General features: G+C 39.5%; 1 protein-coding gene across 1 annotated transcript in view; it reads right to left on the bottom strand.

Annotated features, from left to right (window-relative positions):
- The window catches only part of Ptprm (protein tyrosine phosphatase, receptor type, M), an 819,406-nt gene that overhangs the window by 140,898 nt on the left and 655,305 nt on the right, over window positions 1–23,203 (bottom strand). The window contains exon 17 of the mRNA XM_013027176.1: window positions 21,820–22,007. Within this exon, the coding sequence (XP_012882630.1) occupies window positions 21,820–22,007 (188 nt within the window). The remainder of the gene's footprint in view (window positions 1–21,819; window positions 22,008–23,203) is intronic.

Raw genomic sequence — 23,203 nt, 5'->3', positions numbered from 1 at the left:
GAGCCACAGCGCCACTTCTGGCTTTTTTCTTTTTGCTTATGTGGTGCTGAGGAATCAAACCCAGGGCCTCGAGCATGCAAGGCAAATGCTCTACCCCTGAGCCACCTTCCCAGCCCAGAAAGGTCCTTCTTGATTACTTACAGACACAAGCTCTTCACAGTGACAATGAAACTGACTCTTATTTCCCCTCATTATCTGCTCCCTGTCTTGGTTAATAGAATTTTGAGTGGTGCCTAAGACATGTCTCTAGGGCTCTAAGGATCTAATAGTACTTCTTAGATACTGGTGGGAAAAGAGTTTAAAGGTCTAAGTATTTACTAAATGCTTAGGGGGATGTTACTCTGAAAAAATGGTCTTCCAAGAACAGATGAAGAATTGATGAAACCAGTTTGACAGAACTAGTGGTTCACAGGAATCATGATGGCCACTACTCACACTGTTTGGGAGGGGAAACTATTAGAAAGAACCACATGGGAAAAGCACTGGAAAAGCAATTATGGAGAATCATTTATTTATTTTATGGGAACCGGGATGGGAAGTACTGGCATTTAAAAGAAATTTTCAAGTTATGTGATCAATGTGTAGTCATAGCTAGAACTCAAACATAAATTTAAACATTTTTATTTAGTACAAAACAGATCAAATTTCAAATTCTGCAGTCTATCCAAGCCCATTTAAGATGGTTAAGGGGTGAGTCATACTAATGAGATCTGTGTCAAGCTAAAAGCTAGAAATTTAACATAGAAATTATACCTTAAAAATCCTAAACAAAGCATAAATCACTGAAGAATCCATGAAAGATTTACTTTCCACTCAGAATGCACAGGACACTAGATGGAGACCACTTCTGGTTAGCTCTACACGTGTACCAGATGCCCCTGGGCTCTGGGGCACATCAACAGTGGTTTTGAGCACCCTGAGAGCAGGCCAGGTGCAATTTACTGTAGAGCTGTATGATTGGAAAGAAAAACCCTACAAGCCTGGATGCAGCCAGTAGAAACTACAATTCAGAGGAGTTTTAAAGAGGAAAATGGGCAAATGCTAAAGGAATTTTTGGTAAAACATTTTTCCCTTAGCTTTAAGTTAGTTGGCCAGCTTTACTTTCTTTTTCCTTTCCAATTACTAGATTTGTAAAACTAGAAACTGTAGAAACTAAAGGGTTTCTACAGTTTCCAAATAGTGGCAGTCTTGAATTGCAGTATGACTTAAAAATACCTATATACCAACTGTTTCTATGATACCTGACAAATCTTCCCAATCTCTGATGATGAGATGTGTGTGTGTCCACTAGGGAGAATTTGTTTCAGAGTTAGAGAATGTACCAAAAAATCCAATGCATATCCTACAAAATTAAGGAGCTGAAGGACAAGGTAGGAAGGGAGGGATGGAGGGAGGGGTGGGAATAGTGAAAGAAGGGACATCAATCAAGATACATTGTGTTCATATACTGCTTTACTAAATGTCCCAAAGGCTCGGCAATGGAAGAAGAGACGAAAGGAGAGGAGCTGTAGAGTGGAACACGATGTGCAGACCTCACGTCAGTACAGGACTCTAGAAGAAAAGTATAGGAAGATGAAGGGTGGACCCTGATAAAGAAGAGAGAACTGGGCAGAGGAAGTGGAACATGTGATCTCATTGCTCAAAACTACATTCTGTATAAACCTCTAACTCTGCTAACTACGCAGTAACTGAGAGGAAGTCATGGGTTCACGACGTAAGAAAAGCACACAAAGCAGGCACTGGCATAAGCCTTGGTGTGCTTGTAATTCTAGCTACTAGGGACGCTGAGATCTGAGGGTTATAGTTTGAAGCCAGCCAAGATAGGAAAGTTTGTGAGACTCTTATCTCTAATGAACCAACAAAAAGCCTGAAGTAGAGCTGTGGCTCAAGTGGCAGAGCACCAGCCTTGAACAAAACAGCTAAATAACGGTACTCAGACCCTAAGTTCAAGCTCCTGGACTGCTACACACAAAAAAAATGAAAAGCACACCATTTCTGGTGGGTTCCTGCTTCCTCCTGGGTGAGAAAAGAGGCTGGCCAGAGACAAAGACTTACTGACTTTCTATTTCCTAGGGTTTCATTTACAGAGTGCTCAATAAACTGTTGCAGAATGCATGACCAAGAAGATTAAAAACTACTTTTTATATCCTACCAATCTTAGGGAATCCTCAGGAACCCTCTAATCAGGTGACACTGAGAAGGAGGAAGGAACAGGAGAGTATTAATTAATTTCAGGTCTTTAACACTTCACTATATATGCTAAAAATGCTATAGTGACTAGCAAAAGAAGAGATTATGTATAGTGACTAGGAAAAAAGAGAGTATACACTCTCTAGATTAGAGCAGTGAAAACAGAATGAGAAAAACAGGTAGGAAAAGGTTTCAGAGAAACATAACACACACACAAGGTAACTTAAACACACTCACTTCTATCAGTTATCACCATGAATTAAAAATGCACTGAGTGGTAATATAGTAGGAATTAAAGATAAAAGCTATAAGACCCCATTTTCTATAAAGGTAAGCAATGGCAGCACCTCTAATATGTGGTTTTAACTTTTATACATCCAGTTCCCACTGTCAAACAGGGTTCTAAAATATTACATAGAAAATTACAGCAAGATGGGGGGTGGGGGGAGGATGGGATGGGAAGGGAAACAAAGGAGGAGGCTACAATGCTTGATAAGAAATGTACTCATTATCTTCCCCATGTAATTGTAACCCCTCTATACAGTATTTTTACAATAAAAATAAATTAAAAAAAAAGAAAATTACAGCAACAGATTGCTGGGTCATAGGGGAGCTCTATGTGGAATCTTTTGAGGAACCTGCATGCTACTTTCCAAAGTGGTTGAACAAGTTTATACTTCCACCAACAATGCAGTCAGGTTCCCATCTGTCCACATTCCCTCCCGCATCTGTTGTTATTAGAGTTCTTGATTCTAGCCATTCTAATGGGGGTGAGGTGGTATCTCAATGTTGTTTTGATTTGCATTTCTTTTATGGCTAGGGAGATTGAGCATTTCTTCATGTGTCTATTGGCCATCCTTTCCTCTTCAGAGACCCAGTAATCCCACTTTTGGGCATTTACCCAAATGATCACAAACAAGGCCATACTAAGGCTACCAGCACAATCATGTTTATTGCAGCATTATTTACCATAGCTAAGATATGGAACCAACCCAGATTTCCCTCAGTAGATGAATGGATCAAGAAAATTGGTATATATACACAATGGAATTCTATGCATCCATCAGAAAGAATGACATTGCCCCATTTGTTAGGAAATGGAAAGACTTGGAAAAAATTATATGAAGTGAAATAAGCCAGGCCCAAAGAAACATAGGTCCCTTATTTGCAATTACTAGCAGATGTCTGAGACAAGCAGAAATGGTCAGATAAGTTGATGTTAGGTGAAATGAATCCCAACATAAAGATTCAAATGTTTTTTCTTTCTTGCAATTGTTTCTAACATATTTATAAGATGATTTCTTGGTTGCTTTGTATGTCCCTCCCCCATGGTATAACCCCTGTTTTCACTATATCTGATGTTGGTATAATTTGTGGAAGGGAAGGGAAAAACCAGATTGTTTAAATAGGGATACAGGTGGACCCACTGCAACAATGAGATGTACAAGATATTATGTTAAAAAACGAACTTTACAACTTTGGCTGGGACTGGGGGGGGGGGAGGAGCAGAGTGGGGAGGAGGAACAGCGGTGAGGAGGGGAGAGATGGGAAGGGATGGGAAGGGGAAACAAAGGAGGAGGAGGCAACAGTGCTTGATAAGGAATGTACTCATTACCTTGCCCATGTAATTGTAACCCATCTGCAGGGTACTTTCACAATTAAAAAAAATAAAAAAAGAAAGAATACAAAGAGGAAAAAAAGAGAAAATTACAGCAAGAGAAAGAGCACATTTATGCTATTCCTATTATAGAACATTGTTATACTTGTTTTATTACGTGATTATCAACATCGTTCTATATCATATGTATGTGTGTATAGGAATAAAATACTAGATAAAGGGTTTGTCCCATGCATCCTATTTATGGTATCTAGCTTCCACTGGAATCTTGGGTTGTATATACTACAGAAAAGGGACTACTGTACATGATCTTCATAAGAGAACCAATGTATAGAGAGGCTGAATGTACATTCCAGGTAAAGAATAATCAGAAATAAACTGTTAGAGCTATTTAGGAAATAGGCAAAATAAACTGCATAGCAAAAACATTACTAAAGACAATGGTATCATGGTTTTATGACAAAATGTTCTTTAATTCACTAAGAGGTAAGAACTCTAAACTATCCAATGGTTAATTTCAAAACATATGACCTCTTTTAACATACTTCTTCATAACTGATAGATTAAACAGACAAAAAAACTTATAGAATTAAATAGACTGTTAAATTTGCACAACAAAATTAAAAGGCTTGATCTAAAATATATATAAGACACTGTATTCAATATTTCTAAAAACATATAAAATAGGTTGAGGGTGATGACTCATACCTGAATCTCAATTACTTTAGAAGTGGCGATTGGGAGGATCATGGTTTGAGGCCTGATCTTATAAAAATGAGTGAGTGTGTTTTCCCTCTTCAAACTTTTGAACAAGTGTGAAGTCTACAGTTTAGTTTTATTAAATATTTGCTAGAAAACATGTGTGATAATGCACACTTGTAATCCCAGCATTCAGAGGCTGAGGCCGCAGCAACTGTTAAGTTAGCCCAAGGCCAGCCTGCACTAGTCACAGTGCAGCCATTCACATTCAGCCTTTCGATTAGAATTTTAATATCCTACTTTTTATTTTTGGTTTGTTCATATTTTCTGTTTTTTTCCTGATTAAATCTAGGCAGTTGAAGAATTTACTAATGTATTTGATATACAATTGTTTATAGTTTTGTCTTAGGATTATTCGTTTATCTTTAGTATCAGCTGTAATATGTTCTCTATAATTCATACCTTTAGTCATTCAAATGGTTAGTCTAAATGTTTGACACTTTTTATCTCATCAATCAATCAATACTTATTTTGTTGCTTTTTATTCTGCATTTCTATTCTAATCTTTACTATTTCCTTTCTTCTAATAACATTGGGTTTGGTTTGCTAGTTGAGCTAAGCTTTTCTGTTGCTGTTAATGAAGCCATTTATAGTCACAAGCTTTCCTCTTAGAACTGTTTTTCTGCATCTAATAGCTTTGGATGTTGTGTGTCTATGTTCAATCATCTCAAGATTGTTTTCATTTCCCTTTTGACTTCACTCATTGGTTGTCCAGATGTTTTTTTTTTTAATTCATGTATTTGTGTACTTCTAATTTCTGTCTGATTATTGGTACCTAGTTTTCATAATGTTGTACTGAGGACAAAGGCTATATAATCTTACTTAATCCTTTTGAATTTGCTAAAACCTGCTTTGCAGCCTAATGTATGTTCTGTCTTAGAGGATGTTCTGTGTGGACTTGGAAGGCTGCTTTCTGCTGCCTAGATGAATGTTTGTGTCTGTTAGGTCCATTGGGCCACCGTGTTTTGTTGCTGGTTTTCTCTCTGTATTATATATTCACTGTTGAAGGTATTAACATCCTTTTATTTTATTCCTAGTTATGTCTCCTTCGAGTTCAGCTAGTATTTGCTTTTTATATTTAGAAGTGCTGATGTTTGGTACACAAATATCCACAATTGCTGTATCTTTTGATGAACTGCTCCTCTGATATTAAATAACAGCTTTCTTTGTCTCACATGACCATTTTCCATTCAAGGTCTATTTTGCCTGATGTATGTAGAGCTCTCCTTATTTATCCTTATTCACTTTTGGTTAGCATTTTAGTGGAGTATCTTTTTTATCCCTTTGTTTTCAGTCTATGTGTACCCGTATGGGTATAATGAATAAACAAACTTGGATTTGAAAAATACTTTCACTACTCTGTCTTATTTTGAGTGGAATGGGGGTGGGGAGCATTGTTTGGGTTTGGTTTACTTGAATCACACCCCAAGACCTTTTGTTTTAGTTATATTTCTGGTAGAATCTTAGGATTTTTGCAGCCTCAAGAGTGAAACCTTTCTACTTACAGCCTCCTACACAGTTGGAATCATAGGCATATGGTCTCCAAATCTGGCTTGTTGGTAAGGCAGGACTCAATAATTTTTTTGCTCTGGTTGTCCTGAACTGTGATACTTTCAGTTTCTACTTCTCAAATAGCTGGAAGTACAGGAACTTGTCACCAATACAGTACCAATCTATATTCAGTAGTGATAGGTAAGAACTTATTACTTCTAATTCATTGTTTTCTGTTTATAGTTCCTTCCTTAACACTATCTTACTTCTGGGCTGGGAAGGTGGCTCAGTGGTAGAGTGTTTACCTTGCATGCATGAGGCCCTGGGTTCGATTCCTCAGCACCACATAAGCAGAAAAAGCTGGAAGTGGCACTGTGGCTCAAGTGGTAGAGTGCTAACATTGAGCTGAAGAGCTGAGGGACAGTGCCCAGGCAGAGTTCATGCCCACAACCCACCAAAAAACAAAAAACACTATCTTCCTTCTGAACTGATGACTTTTCATAGAGAGAAGCTCTCTGTCCTTCTCCACTTTTCAGTACTAGGGAGTGAACTGTGCTTTCTTGGTAAGTAGTCTACCACTTGAGCCATGATTCCAGTTATCTTCGCTTTTAGTTTGTTTTTCAGATAGGGTCTCATATTAACTCTGTCTGGGACCACAATCTTTCTACTTCTACCTCGCAAGAAACTGATTACATGTGTGTATTACTATGCCTGGCCTTGGTTCCTTTCTTAATCTTATTTTGTATCTACTATAGATGTTTCCTTTGTGAAATATATTTATAATATACTATCTGGTAACTTTACCCTATCACATTTTAGGTTACTGATGTTACAATTCACTTTTTTTTTTCTTTTTGTCTGTCCTGGGGCCTGAACTTAGGGCCTGGGCATTGTCCTTGTGCCTTTTTGTGCTCAAGGCTACTGCTCTACCACTTGAGCCACAGTACCACTTCTGGTAGTGCTCAAACTGAGATAGGACTTTCCTGCCCAGGCTAGTTTTGATCTGTGATTCTCAGATCTCTGCCTCCTGAGCAGCTAAAATTACAGGCATGAACCATGGGCACCTAGCTACCATTTACATTTTTTATGGTGAATTTTACACATTCATATGATTTCTTATTATTTATTAATCAACTGTCATTTCAGCTTGAACTATTTAATATGTTTCCTAAGGAAGGCTTATTTTGTTAAACTCCTACAGCTTTTGTCTATTTGACAAAGATTATTTATGTCCTTCATAAATGGAAGGTCAGCTTTGCGTAGTATAGCATTGCTGCTTTTTATAGTATTGCTGCTATGAATGTATCATCCCTTTCTCTTTTGGCCTGCAAGATTTCTAAGACATATGCTGATAGCTTGATATATTCTCCCTTGAATGTGATGTGTTCACTTTTCTTTCTGCTTTCACAATTCTTTCATCATCTTTGACTTTCGATAATTTAATCACAATATTATCAGTAGGCTTTGATAGGTTCCATCTGCTTGGTGACTTTTGAGCCTCATTAATCTAGATATCTATTTATCCTTCCCCTTGGATACCTATACCTATATTCCTTTATACCTTCTATTCTTTTAAACAGATTTTCTGCTCCTTTCTTTTTCTTTACCTTTTTATGATTCTAATGTGTCCCATGTTTTACCTGATGATTCTCATACATCTCATGGGTTTTCTTTACTTTTTGTGATTCTTTTTTTCTTTTTACTTCTTCAAGTTCACTGATTTCTGCTTGGCTATATTTCCTCCTGAGGTTCTATATTTAATTTTTTCAAATCAGTTATTCTCTTTTTAAATCCCTAAAATTTCTGTTTAAACTGTTTATAGTTTCAGCTCTTATTTTATTTATGTATTATTTTCCTAGTTTTGTTTAGTAAACTATCCATATTCTCTTATAGTTCATTGACGTTTTTTTAAATTAAGTTTTTTAATTGTGAAAATACTGTACAGAGGGGTTACAATTACATGAGCAAGGAAATGAGTACATTTCTTATCCAGCATTGTTGCCTCCTCCTTTGTTTTTCCCCTACTATCCTTTCCCTCCGGCCTCCTCAGCAACACTCCCCAAAGTTCATCTTAAATAAGTATTGTTCTGAAATGTTTGTCAGCCAGCTCATGGATGTCCATTTTTTTAAGGTCACATTTCTTTGCTTATTTATGATCCTTATATCCTTGTGTTGGTGTTGTGAGGAAGCAGTCACTTTTTCTAGCTTTTCAGGTTCCCTTTGGAGGCTAGACCATCCTCAGTCAGTCCTAGTTGGGTTTGCTGACAGACAAACTGACAGCATCCAGAAGAAGATGCCCATGTTCTGAGGATGGATGGTATGCTGGCTACTGGCAAGCCTCCATGGTGAGATGTAAAGTCAGTCAGCGCAGCTGCCTGTGCTCTGGCATCATATCTGGCTGGGCATCATCGCAAGCCATGTTTTCCAGCTGACTCGTACTACTGGTGGACTTGTGGTTAAGGCAGGATCACTGTCTGGGCTTTTCTTCTGCTGGAAGGTGCTAGCTTTGTATGTTGTTACATCCTTTGTTTTGCTGCCAACCTGTCTCCCAGGTTGGGAGGTACTAGGGCATGTAGCTGTGTAGTTATATGGGATATAGGCTGAGATCATCATCAACTGGAGCCAATGACTATGCTCTATATCCTCCTGAGTTTTATTCAACATTTTACTAGAGATTATAGTTAGCTTTCTAATCAGAAAACACAGATAAATGAAGCAAAATTGTCAATAATGACAACTGATGTGAAAAATTTTAAAATAATCTACAGAGAAATGATTAAAATAAAAACTGTAGATAGAAGAGCAACTAAAAAAGCAGTTTTATATTTATAGACACTTTTATATATCCATACATTTCTATCTATCTGTATAAACAAGTAAGGAAATATATACCACATTAATTATCCATTAAGGCTGAGAACCTTAGTATGTGAGAATAAAAGGTGAAGGTATCTAACCTATAAACCTGCAACAAAAATAAAATTCAACTTTAAAAGATACCATTGTCGGGGATGGGAAGGTGGCTCAGCGGTAGAGCGTTTGCCTTGCATGCATGAGGCCCTGGGTTCAATTCCTCAGTACCACATAAGCAAAAAGAAAAAAGCTGGAAGTGGCACTGTGGCTCAACTGGTAGAGCACTAGCCTTGAGCTGAAGAGCTGAGGGACAGCACCCAGGCCCAGAGTTCAGGCCCCACGACTGGACCTCCCCCCCCCAAAAAAAGATACCATTGTCATAAAGAAAAATAATATTTAGAGGTTTTATAAAGATTTTGAAACTTTATTAGCAAAGTTAAAAAACTGTAAATAAATGAAGACAAGCCACATAAATAGATAGATCTACAGTTGCTAAGTAATTAATTTTCCTATGTCTTATGAATGGATCTCATCCAATTCCTAATCACAGGTTTGCATGAAGCCAATTGTCTAAAAAGTCCATGTATCCCATGAACCAGGTAATCCTAAAAATGGTGAAAACACAAAAGACTAGGGACTTTGAACTCATTTCCTTTGCAGGAGAGCCTTGCAGGCCATGAAAAAGCTCAACTGACACCCTCGGAGTAAAAGAAGTAAAGGACAGGAATAATTCACAAAGGAAATTTCCACTTGGCCAGCAAATATGAAAACATATCTTGCTTTAAATGCAACATTTATGTGAGACATTTTAGCTCATCAAACTGGCAAAGGTTAAACAAAAACGATCAATGCTCATTGAGTGATCCTGAGTTCAGGCAAGCACTCTCATCGTGTGATGATGGAAATGTGAACTAGTACCATCTTTCATCAGCGTGTAAAAGCCTGGAGCATTTTGTATACTTTGAAACCCCAAATTCCACCTCTTCAATCATAGTTTTAGAAAATAATGATAGTAAATCTAAATAATTATTTATAGCAAGGTTCATGGCAAAGAACCCATTGAGATATAATGCTAAGTGGAAAAATTTGAGATATAATGCAAGGTGGAGAAAATAAGATACGAAACTATATTGAGATTCCAATATTAAGATTCTATATTGATTCAGAAGTTTACTGAAAATTGACAGTGAGGTTATAGATGATTTCTCTTTCTGAAACAAGGTGTCACTATGGAATTTAGAATGGCCTCAAACTCAAAACCACCCAGCCTTAGCCTCCCTAGTACTAGGAATACAGGAATACACTACCATGTCCAGGTAATTTTCTTTCCTTTGCACTCAGGCCTTTGTGGTTGTTAGGCAGATGCTCTATCACTTTAGGCACACACCAAAACTTTTTATGCTTTAATTATTTTTCAAATAGAATTTTGTTTTTTTTTTTTTATCTGAGTTTAGTCTCAGATCACAATTCTCTTTTCTATGCCTCCCGTGTAGCAAAAATTATAGTCATATACCACACCACCCATCTTTATTTGTTGATATGAGGGCCTTACTAACCATTTGCCCAAGATAGCTTCAAATCATAATGCAGGCCTCCTGAATACCTGGATTATTGGGTGATTTTCATTTTTTTTACCATATACTTTTCTTAAAATTTCCAAATATCTTCAATAAATCATGTTTTGTAAAGGAAAACAGTAATAAAATTGGGCTTGGAAAGCTTTAAAAATTAAGTCACTGTATCCTTACAACTGTTTTCACCATTAAAATTGAGAAAAAATTGTAAATAAATCATGTTAATTAGATTTATAGTATATTCTCTTCATGATTCAAGAAGTAAGCTTAAAGTACACTTAATAATCAGCTGAGGAAAATATTTTGGCCATAAAATTGGCAAGGAACTAAAATGCATAATTACCTAAAGCACATAAATACAATATGTGTAAAACATATGCTGCATATTTATAATTAACACTGAATACATTATAATTATTCAGTATCTCTTACACAATTCCCTGAAGTAAATAGACAAGAGGTTTTTCCATCTCTCCCTAAAGGGCAGCAGAAGATACAAGGAGTGAAGAAAGTTTTAAGAATCTATAGGATAGTGAAAATTATGGGGGGATTCTAATTCTATTACAAGTGTGGACATTAAACTATTTTATTTCAGAAGCTACAGTAGAAGAAACTGGAAAAGCTGCTATGCTTCGTTACTTTACTGTGAAATGACAAGTCAAAATTTTATGGGCTCCAACCTGGGAGCTGAGAGCCCACGCCTATAATCCTAGCTACTCAAGAGGCTGAGATCTGAGGGTCTCAGTTTGAAGCCAGCCTGAGCAGTGTCCAAAAGACTCATCACCAATTTACCACCCAAAAAGCTAGAAGTGGAGCTGTGGCTCAAATGGCAGTGTGCTAACTTTGAGCAAAAAGTGCTCAGAAAGTCAGGTGCTAATGCCTAGTACCTGTAATTTCAGTGAAGTCCCTGAGACACTTACCTCCAATGAACCAGCAAGAAGCCAGACATGCAGCTTTGGCTCAAGTTATAGCTAGCATGGAGCAAAAGCATCTCAGGGGCTAGGCACCAGAGGCTCACGCCTATAATCCTAGCTACTTAGGAGGTTGAGATCTGAGAATCACGGTTCAAAGCCAGCCTTGGCAAGAAAGTCTGTGAGACTCTTATCTCTAATTACACATCAGGAAACTGGAAGTGGTGCTGTGGCTTAAGTGGTAGAGTACTTTCTTTGATCTGAAGAGCTCAGGGATAGCACACAGGCCGAGTTCAAGCCCCACGACTGACCAACAAACAAACAAACAAAAAACCCCAACAACAAAACCAATCTCAGGGACAACACCTGGGTCCTGAGTTCAAGCCTTAGGACTGGCCAGCATACGCGCGCACGCGTGCACACAGACACAGACACACACACAGACACACAGACACACACACACACACACACACACACCTTTTGGGCTCTGAGTCAATATTATTTTGTTGTGCTTTGTGCCAGTATTGTGGTTTAAATTGAGAGCCTGGGGCTATCTCTTAGCTTCTTCATTCAAGGTTGGCCCCCTACCACTTGAACCACAGTTTCAGTTCCTGCTTTTTGGTGATTAGCTGGAGATTAGAATCACATAGACTTTCTTACCCAGGCTGGCTTCAAACTATGATCTTCAGATCTCAGCCTCCAGAGTAGAAAGGATTGCAAGTATGAGCCACTAGTGCCTGGCTGAATTCAGTATTATTTTGATGTAGTAATGCATGTGTCAGTACTATGAATTCACCCCAAATGAAATGTGAAACAAGGTGACATTGATCAAGATGCATTGTATTCATAAACTGTCTTACTAAATGGTAACTTCTTTGTACAAGTACTTAAAGATAATAAAAAAAAAACCTTAAAAAAGAAATGTGAAACAAATCAAGAAACATCAAAACATTTTGTCCTTATATTTCCTTATTACTCATGATCCTAACAAGTAGATCAGTGGGGACTAGTGTCACAGTGGAGTTAGGACTGTAGCACATTGCAGACTCTGAGGAGGTTTGACACAATAATGTGCTAACACCATTACAGTATAGTTCCAGCGCCCAGTCCACAGGGCTAAGGAGTTGGGGGCAGGCTTAGAAGTAAGAATGGGAAAAGGGAAAAGGTTATTGGACTCTTACTTTGTGGATGTTTCCATTCTCATCATCTATCTTCTGTCTGTCACAGAGTCCCTGTCCTTTCTTCACATTCAGTAGCCATGTAAGCTCCTACTTTGCTGTCTCCTTTGCAACACAGATTCAGTGACCTGAACCTGTAGCTTCAAAACAGCAATCCTAAGACCCCAAATCAACTTCTTCCTACTTTTGTAGTTTCTCAGTTTGGACTGACTGACAGTTCTCTCCAACTTTATCCCATGTAGAGGTACATGTGTTTATATATACAGAAATCAATTCAGCAGTGAGTAAGTCTATTAGCACAATGCCTAGTATATGATTATTTACTATATTGCCTATGACATTATTAAAATACAGAGCTATTAGACTGGAAGAATGAGATCAGTATCAGCCTGGGGATCTGGCAAGTAAAGGAAGCGGGAAATCATTCTGAAGAGATCACATAACATAGAGCACCATAGCACGAACACACATGAGTGTTGTTGAGTATAAGGAATGGCAATTTTCACAGGTCCTCTGCAACTTGTTTTTTTTTTTTTGCAAAAAGGTCATCCTCTGTGGCATCCCTACCTCCATTTTATTTCTATCTCCTTTATTCTGAGTCTCTCTCTCTCCTGGTATCACATTGGGTTCCAGAAAAAGAAGGATGGCATCCTTACAATGGGAACTTTCCTCAAGGCTTAAAGAAACAGCATTCCCTCTGCAGACAGCTATTCTCCAGGCAGCAATGACTTTGTTACTGTAACAAGACCCTGACTAACCAGTCTCCCCCTGCCTCCAATTCTTGCTTAAGCCTAAGCCCATATCTGTATGGGGAAGATGAACTGAAGTGCCTATTTTGCCTCTTCTGGTGGCATGCCTATGCTGCCTTCATGCAATCTCTTTTCTCCTTTACTTGTATCTTTATTTGGCACATTGGGGTGACTGGCCAGACCTGACACATGGAACCCCTGGAGTTGTGCCTAGAGCCTAAAACTCTGGTTACACAACAGACTGAGAAGAGCTGGAGCAGAGAACATGGAGGAGACTACCTCTGGTTTAAATGAATGCTCAAAATACAAGCTGAGCCTATGCCACGGAGAGTTAAGCATGCTGTTCCAAGTTCCTGATTTTGTAAAGAATCTATAGCACCAAAATCAACAACATCCATGGCTTGCACAGAAAACTGGTAGCAGGGTGGGAGCGGGGATAGATTCATGGGCAGTGAGATAAGGAGGTAGAGACTGATTGAAAATCAGTGGGGAGCAAGAGTAATTAGAATGTGGTACCTGGAGTTGAGGGAGAGGGACAACTGTGAAAATTTGGCTTAACTTTCTTAGTTGGTAGTGACACTATCATACTAATCAAAGGCATGATGAATACCAGACACAGACAAGGTCCAGCGATGCTGGGACATAGGAGGTGCATCTGCAGTCCCTGTGGGGTCAGGGCCTCCCACAAAAGCACTTGTGGTTAATGACATTTGACACCAAAAGCATGTTAACAACTGGGGAAATTGCTTAACTTCTCTCAGGTTAGATAATGAAAATTCTCATAACCAGCTTCCAAATGGAAACCAGGCATTGCCTATAAGTGCTTCAAACAAATTGGAAAATGTCAACTGCCATGGGCTATCATTAGAGCCAAGACAGAACGCTAGCTGCAGGGAAAAACACTCTGTCACCTAGTTTTCTGAAGTCTGAGCTTGTGCATGAGGTCACTGGAGGCCAGGATAAAAGGAACTGGGAGCTGAGAAATCAGCTAGCGCCAGAGAAGGGTCCTGAAAACAAGCCAGACAAAGTGCATCAGGCAACAAATACAACAGACACTTTCACATCATAATGGCACTTGAGAAAAACCAAATCATGTGCGTATGGTAAAAGTCTATCAATTGCACTATTTAAAATTATGCTGAGCTGGTTACCAGTGTCTACTTATTCAGGAGGTTGAGATCTAAGGATCATGGTTTGAAAACAGCCTAAACAGGAAAGTTTTAAGAGTCTTATCTCCTATTAAGCACCAAAAAGCAGGAACTGGAGCTGTATCCCAAGTGGTAAAGTGCCAGCCTTGCGTGGAAAAAAAGCTAAGGGCCAATTCCAAGGCCCTGAATTCAAGCCCAGTATAGGCACATACACATAAAAGTATTTATGCTGTAACTTGTATCCACTAAGCAAATATCCACAGTCAGGCTAGTCTTAAAGAGCTTGAACAAATCTTATTATTTCAGAGATTAAATTTTTATAATCTCCTATCACCATAATCATATGAGAAAGAGATGGGGGTGGGGGTGAGGGAGAGAATGTCAGATTCACTTGGCTGCTTCCCTAGCCACTAGAGGCGCAGCTGTCACAATTCTTAATGTGTTTACACTGCCTGACAAGGTCTCCGGTCCTCCTCCCTACAGCCTTAGCTTGCAGTGGGTTTGTTTTGTGTGTTTTGCGTCCTGTGGGATAGAAAATAACCTGGACTGATTGTGGCAATTGATAGACTCAGCTGGTGCCTGAGACTATGAAATGGGAACTGAGAAGTGTGTGGGCTGGCAGTGGGGGAGGCACCTCCTGTTCCCATGGCTGAGTGTACTACAGCATAGCCACAGATCTACAGAATGATTGGGTGTTGTCCCAATGATTCCAACAGCCATCACACCAAGTGCTTTTTATTCTACCTTTTATTTATGCTTCTGTTTTCAAAAACCCAACAAAAGAGCTGCTGAGAACTATTCTTAAGACTCTCCCACAAGTATGTGCCATTCTCCCTTTGCAAGGGGTCGGGGGTGAGATTCTGAGTGCTGGGCTGTCTAAGGATCTAGACCTGTTTCTCAGCTAAGGGTTTTTCCCATTGAAGAACATTTGAAGATGGGGAGTTTACACTTCCACCTGGGCAAAGAGTGGTGGTTTGGTGGTTTTCAGGCAGTGCTTTCTTTGTAGCATGTGCTGGCTTCTCAGATATGGGAAACAAACAAAAAAACAGGGAGAGGTTAGAAGGTCGGTTAAGGGGTACAGAACATGTTATAATTCTTTCTTATATGCCAGATATGGCCAACATGGACAAGGACTTCACAGAAATCACTATGTTTGTATTGAACAAATCCAGGCGTTTCACTTAGAAAAGAATAAAGGTAAAGACTTGAGGGAATGAACAGCTGTTCACTGAAAAAGAGATCATAGAAAAATAACATGTTTAAAGAAAATTCATGCTCTTCAGATACACTCAAATGCTGAAGATTTTGGTGTAGTGTCTTCCATCTACCCATAGTTTAAAGCTGGGAGAGAAAACAATCTCCATATTCAATTACACAATTAATCATAGCATTTGTGCACCAGAGCAAGAGACGGGAGGAAAGTAGTATTTTCTAAATACATTTAAATGCACACATACACAGTTTTTTGAAGAGCTGATCCAGAGTTCCTTACATTTCTGATATATTTCAGCTCTGGCATTAGGAAGAAAAGCTTTCGGGCTCTAGAACAATGACCATTAGGTATTGAACCAGATCCCCTGGGTTTCCCAACAGGCCCTAAATAGAGGGGTTTTTCAGTTGCTGTCAGGTCTTTTATCATCATTTTGCAGACCCAGAGGTACATATTCTTTCCAAATAATATGGCTGTTTCCCTACCTAAGGGTGATGTCTTTCTGCTTGGATGCCTCCCAGGACTATGGAGTAGGTCAAAAACAGAGGCACAGAGGGGAAGAAAATCCATGTCAGGGATTGCAAAGGGTCATCACTACCTTGTTTTCAATGCACATGAACAACTTGTTGCATTCTTGCTGCGGGGCCAGAGGTGACAGCAAGAGGCCTAACACCCCCACATCTAGCTTGAGGTCTATGGAGTTAGGATGGAGCCACAGGGCTGCGATAAAGTTCACTTTTTAACTCCAGTTGATTAAAGGCCAAGCTGTCCACAGGGCAAGGAGGCTGAATCCCCCGGAGTGCAGCTCTGTCCTTTCTCTATTTCTGAGAACACCATATTGCTCCCAGGGGGTTCTCACAGCCTGCTCTTTGCTTGCAGGAGAAAGAACCAGCTCATCCCTTGCAGCAACATAAACAAACTTGCCCTTTCCACCTGGTCTTTCTCCTGAGATCCCTGAACCATTCTGCTGACGACTTACCATTTTCCATTCAATTCAGCATGTTTATTTCTTTATTGTGATTCATGTCTGAGTTTCTTTTGAATCAAATTATTGTGTCTCTCTGGTGAGATGTGCCATATAACTATCTTGTTAGAACCAAATGGAATAAAAAGAGTTGCACGGAGGGCAGCATCATCTCACCAGACCTGCTTCCCCCCATGTTTGCCTTGTTTGGACACACTTCTGTCAGCTCCAGCATCAGTCAGGAAGCTTTCTAGTAGTGTTTAGGCCAATTTTTAGATATTGCTGTTGAAAAATTGCTTGGCCCAGGGTCCAGAGAGAAAACAATCACTATTTCAAAAATAGTGTGCAGCCTACTTGATTGACTTTTCCCAGTTTTTCCTAGTTGATTGGTTTTTCCCAACATACACTTATTGGAAGAAACCAATAGCTGAGCACAGAGTCACAGTAGTGCCTGGCATATGGGTTGTCTTACCTTACCAGAGATGCCTCGGCTCTGAAACCTCTACCACTTCAGCTTGTCTGGAGGCCAGGCATTAACAGAGCACTTCTGAACAGGAACGCAACAATGCCATTCCTTTCTCTGTCATTCCTTTCTCAGCAAGTACATTTTCCCACTCCCCCTTACTTCTTTGGGGTGTTAGTTGTTACCTTTTAATCAATGCTTATATGCCTTGGACCAAATAATATTTAAAGAACGGAGCTGTTCATCCTAATTAGTTCTTCATCCACATTTAGGAGAGAGAATTATTTTGATTGCTTTCAATAAAGAACTTTTTTTGGGGGGGGCCCAGTCGTGGGGCCTGAACTCTGGGCCTGGGCACTGTCCCTCAGCTCTTCAGCTGAAGGCTAGCGCTCTACCACTTGAGCCACAGCACCATTTCCGGCTTCTTTTTTCCTGCTTATGTGGTGCTAAAGAATGGAACCCAGGGCCTCAGGCATGCAAGGCAAGTGCTCTACCACTGAGCCACCTTCCCAACCCATTTTGATTGCTTTCAAACTCGATACAAGACCCTATGAATTGAAGTCCTGATCACTTCTGTGACTCAGGCACATGAGATGGAGGCTATTTCTCCATTATTGCATTCTTTTGTTTTGTGTCACCTTCTTCTGGCCAATTTGTGCTCATCCTTCAAGTAAGAGTTATCCTTGCTCTAGACTGGCTTATGGGCCTGACACTGGCCTTCAAAGTACTCTGAATATCTGCTTGGAGACAGTGGATTTTGGTAAGATGTACGCCATTGGTAGCTGGCTTCTTCCTCTGAACTGTGCGCTTCCCAGGGCAGGGAGCTTCAGGGTAGTACACAGATTACATTAAAACCTTCCAGAATCTACACTGACAGACACCAGAGGAAGAGGATTCTATGTCCACACGTACACTATTTCTTGGGGTTTCCTTAGATACAAAAATTTTATGGTAGCAATATTATTTCAGCAGTAATAAAATATAATTAGCACTATAGTATATAATTAAAATACTTTCTTAATTATTAACCACAAAATCAAACCTACTTATTTGTACTTTTAATTTATTTAGTGTATCAATACAGGAGCTTGAACTTGGTGTCTCACATTTATCCAGCTTGTTTGCTCATGTGTAGCACTCTTATCAATTGAGCCTTGCCTCTAGCTCTGCTTTTTTACTGGTCAATTTTTAGTTTTATTTTGTGCTGGTTCTGGGGCTTGAACTCAGGGCCAGGGTGCTCTCCCTTAGCTTCTTTGCTCAAGGCTGATACTCAAGCACTTGAACCATGCATCTACTTCCAGTTTTTTGCTGGTTAATTGGAAATTACAGTCTCATGGACTTTCTTTTTTAAACCTGGTCTGGCTATTAGTCTACTGAATAGCTAGGATTACAGGTATGAGCCATTGGAACTCAGCTATGGCTGTTTACTTTGGAGTGGATATCTTGAGGACTTTTCTGCCCAAGCTAGCTTCAAAGTGTGATCCTGTGAATCTCATCTCCTGCATAGTTAGGATTACAGGTGAGGGCCTCCAGTGCCAGCTATTTCCAGGTTACCTTTTGATTATATATGATACATGGTAAGAAAAATTGTGTAGTTCTAGAGATGTGGCAAAATGTACTGACACATTTCCATACAGTGAGAGACTCACTCTCCTTAGATTGTTATATATAACAGATGGCAGAGATGGGCTGAAACCTGAACATAGTAGAGTTTCTCTACAAAGAACATTCTGTAAATTTCTCTTAGATCTCATTGTAAGTACATTTTCCTCCACTAGCTGACATTTTAAATGAATCATTACTATATGCTAGATAGAATTTTAGCATTAATGACATATTACATGATTTAATCCCTTGTAAGGTTGATATTGCCATGACTCCACTTTAGAGATAAAGAAATTGAGAGTCGGGGAGTTTAGGTGACTTGCCCAAGGCTTACAGAAAGGGCACATGTTCCACAGCACAACTGAAAGAGAATCTAGCTGAACCTTAAAAACATAACCATTTGAAAGATTACTAGATTCTCCCAGGACAAAAACTACCTGTGGTAAGAGAAACAGCAAGAATAATTGCAGAACAGGACTTTTCTTTCATTGAACTGGATATTTCCTCAAGCTTGGCTATGGTCACACAGCTAAGGAACGAATCTTATATAATTCAATGATAAGACAAAGGCAATAGATAAGGGTTTCAGTTCTCATTGTATAGGTTGTATAGATTCAAATCTTCCTCCCCTGATAATTGCTCCCAAACACACTGGAATTCCCTGGAAGGGCAGCATGGCAGACAGGGCAGAGGTCTTAAAAAGTGACAGAATTTTCTAACAGGATGTTCCATTCATATTCTTCCCATTGCTCCTTCCCATTTTTTCCTGCTTCATTTTCTAAAATATAGTATTTGCACCTTTTCCTTCACATCTTCTTTCTTCATACAACTAACACAACATTTTTTAAATTTTGTGTTGGTACTGGGGCTTGACCTCAGAGACTGAGTACTCAACCTTTTCTTTCAAGACTGGCAAGCTACTACTTGAGCCATACCTCCACTTCTGACTTTTTGGTGGTTAATTGAAGATCAGAGTGTCACATACTTTCTTCTCTATGCTGGCTTAGAACCATGTTCCTCTTAGCATCCTGAGTATTAGGATTATAAGCATGAACTACTGGCGCCTGGCTATTACATTTTATTTTAGTAAATAACTCTTCTTTCTTTTCCCATACCAGGCTTTTAACTCAGGGCCTTTTGTTTGCTTGACTCAAGCACTTGAGCCACTGCTTCACTCCTGACTTTTACTGGTTAATTGGTGATAATCTCATGGACTTTTCTGTCTGGACTTGCTCTGAACTTCAATTCTCTGGATCTCAATCTCCTGAGTAGCTAGGATTACTGATGTGGGCTACTAGTACCTGGCAAAGTTAAAACCAATCTTAATGAATTGTCAATCATTATATGCTTAAAGTGATTATAAAATACTTCAGTTTGTAGAAATAAATCAAAAGTATCCAGGAGATCCAAGTGGGAAATGATTTTTTGCATATTTTCAAATATGCATAGCTTATAGTTTGCTATAGAAATAGCAAGGTAGGTATTTTTAAATAGTCCATGAAAAATTGGACTCAGCTAATTTTTTGAATTATTATTTGGGCCTATAACTAATCTTTTTGACATTAACATCTTTAATAAACATGTGAGCAATATCTGAATTCAGAATATTGGATAGAACTAAGACATCATCTCTATTCATTAAGCTTCTATTTTCTCAATAACCTAATTTTGTCTTTCATAAGATATTAATGCTTTTGAAGTCTTACTCTTAATCCCATTAATTCCTAAACTACCCTTTAAAAGTGCATGAGGCAATATGCAAAGGCAGTCAATTTCACTGAATTATACATTGAATTGGCAAAGGTAAATCCAAGAATTCCGGGGTTGCTAAAATGCAGAACTTCATCTGAAAAATATTTTCTGAACTGAAATCACCCTCCAGGGACATGGTTTGGATTAGTTTCCTTGGCTTCGTAGTCTTCTCAAATGAGCTCACTGGCCACATACCAGAATTTGCACGTGAACTGAGCAAGATGTATCTGTCTATGTCGTACTCTTAATATGTGGCAGTGCCTTGGCCAACATTAGCCTCATGTGCAGTGAAGTCTTTGCTAATGAGGACTGGGAAGAGAGCCCAACCCAAAGCAGGTGGCATCTGAGGTGGGACTTGAAGCATTGTGAGTGGACCCACAAGAGGTAAAAGAGCAGAGTTTGAAGCTCACAGGCTCGAAGTGGAGATAGGAACCAGTATTAAAAGTACTGTAATTTTAGACAAGATATTTCTGAATTGTAAGTTAATTATGTAAACATGAACCAAAAACATACTGTGAGGTTTAAAAAGCCACTGTCAAGGCTACAGGAGTGGCTCAAGTAGTAGAACATCAGACATGAGCTCAGTGACATGCTCTGAAACCTGAGTGGAAGGCCCTGAGTTCAATCTCTATAACCAGAATAAAACAAGCTACATGTCTACATAGTTTGATTTTTATCTTGGGTTATCATACTGTTTCACCTTCAGCAATAACTATAAGCTAATTTTCATAACATAAAAAATCTAACCTTCCTACACTGCCTTCTGGACACCCATGCACACCCTCACGCAATGATGTGCTTATCTGAGTCAGACTCCTTCAAGTCAATGAGTTCCCCTCAGTCTGAGTGACCTTCCAACAAAACTGACTAATGGCAGAGGCCGTGAAAGGGGTGGGCCCTGCAGTTTATATTTAGTTGGAGACTATCATGTTCCCAGAAATGTCTTGACAGCTGCCCACAGGAGAGCCCAGGAGCGTGGCGCGCTGTCTGGGATGGCAGGACAATAGCAGCTGGCAGGGCCATGATAAGAGCCAGCCCCTGCCTTCGAATCTTTACCACATGACATTAATGGCTGTTCTAAAATTGCTTTAATTGGGCATTTTCTTCCTGAGATGTCTACAAAATGAGGGACGAGCATTGTAGTTAATTAGAGGGAAAGCCAAGGAAGGTGAGGAACAGGGAGAGAAGAGAGCCTGGTAGGTAGGCTCTATGCTAGTTTTAGTGAATGCCTTGCTACTAAGTCTCACCAGCAGCTGGAACCGGGTTCATCAACGAGCCACCAGCTCTCCTCTGGATCTCCAGGTACCTGTGGCTTGCTGCGTGTGTAAAAGCCCAGTGCCTAGGGCGTGCTCACCTCATATTCCTCCTTGAAGCCATAGCCCTCAGCACACTTCATCTGTGTGATGTGTTGTAGGAGGTCTGCCACGCGGATGGCAGGATGAAGCTGCCCAGTCTGGTAGGGTACGTCTGCTGTCTCACGTTTCTTGTAAGTGTGGGACTGCACCAGGCTGCTGGTCTCACTGGCCATCGTGTGGGTCTCGTCTAGGAAAGAAAGCCAGGGAGAAAATGAGGGCAAACCAGTGGGCCAGACTGGGTCACAGAAAACTTAAACGGCTGCCTGAAACATTCTTCAATCTATGGCTGCACAATCCCAAGGGTGGCTCCGCCAAGAAAGAAAAGTTCTACATTTGGAACTCTAAATGGGGTTGGCAATACTGATAGGAATGAGGCAGAAATCTTTGCTTTTACAAAGCAGTCCAAACCATCTATTGTTTTGCAAAGCTCAATGATAAAAAGCCTTTTAGCTTTTTGCTGCTAAAGTTGGTAGAAGTTTCCATCTGAAACTTCATCAAGACCTGGTTCAGAACCAGGCTTGGAGACTTCCAAATATTTGTTCCCTTGTTTGTGTGATGAAGGAAATAAACTCAGTATGAATGTTCTGTGAGCAAATCAAAAGTGCACAGAATGGGTTGGCTTAGGAAGCTAGCAATGGGAATGGGGACTGGATAACACAAAATCAAAGAAGTAGGGGGGAAGGGAACCTGGTTTGGAGGAAAAGGTTTTGATGAGTCACTTTGCATGCTTGGGATCAGAAAGCTTGACAAAATACTGTGGACCAACACATCACACGTGGAATGTTCTACTACAGCAAACATGCAGGCCAGCTCAGGGCAGTACGCTGGCTCCACCAGAAGAGTCTACAGGTGAGACACACACTCCCACTCCCTCCAAAACTGCTCCATGGGGCAAAGTGGGAAACTTACCATTTATTGGCACTTTTAAGAAGGTACATATCAGGAGAAAAGAGGAGGAGAAAAAGGAAACAGGGCATAAGCAATAATACTGTGTGAATAGTTACAGGTATTTTTTTAAAAATTTTATGATTTCATTTTTTTCAAAAAGTTTCTATTCAGAGGAGATCAGAGGGCAAAGCCTCAATGTCTCTCATCATCTTAGGATGGAGGTATTAGATTTAAGTACTCAATGACAAGGAGGTTAAGGTTAATATCAGACTTGCTTTTCATTCCCCATGAACCGAATAATGACTAAATAAAGCTTATTTGTATTCAACACATTTTCTCATTCAAATTTCTTGGACAACTCAACCAAATTGTGGTAGAAAATTAAATGTCAGAATTTGGTCAAATACGCCTAAAGAGGCTGTATTTTAATGGGTGACAACGTGTAAATTAGATTAATGAACTGTAGAAATGGTAGATATTTAAAAAATGTCTGTG

This window comes from Dipodomys ordii, unplaced genomic scaffold (assembly GCF_000151885.1).
Source record: "Dipodomys ordii isolate 6190 unplaced genomic scaffold, Dord_2.0 Scaffold100, whole genome shotgun sequence".
In the NCBI taxonomy this organism is placed as follows: Eukaryota; Metazoa; Chordata; class Mammalia; order Rodentia; family Heteromyidae; genus Dipodomys; species Dipodomys ordii.
The sequence above is the reverse complement of the archived record's forward strand: the minus strand, read 5'-3'. Positions and strand labels throughout refer to the sequence as shown.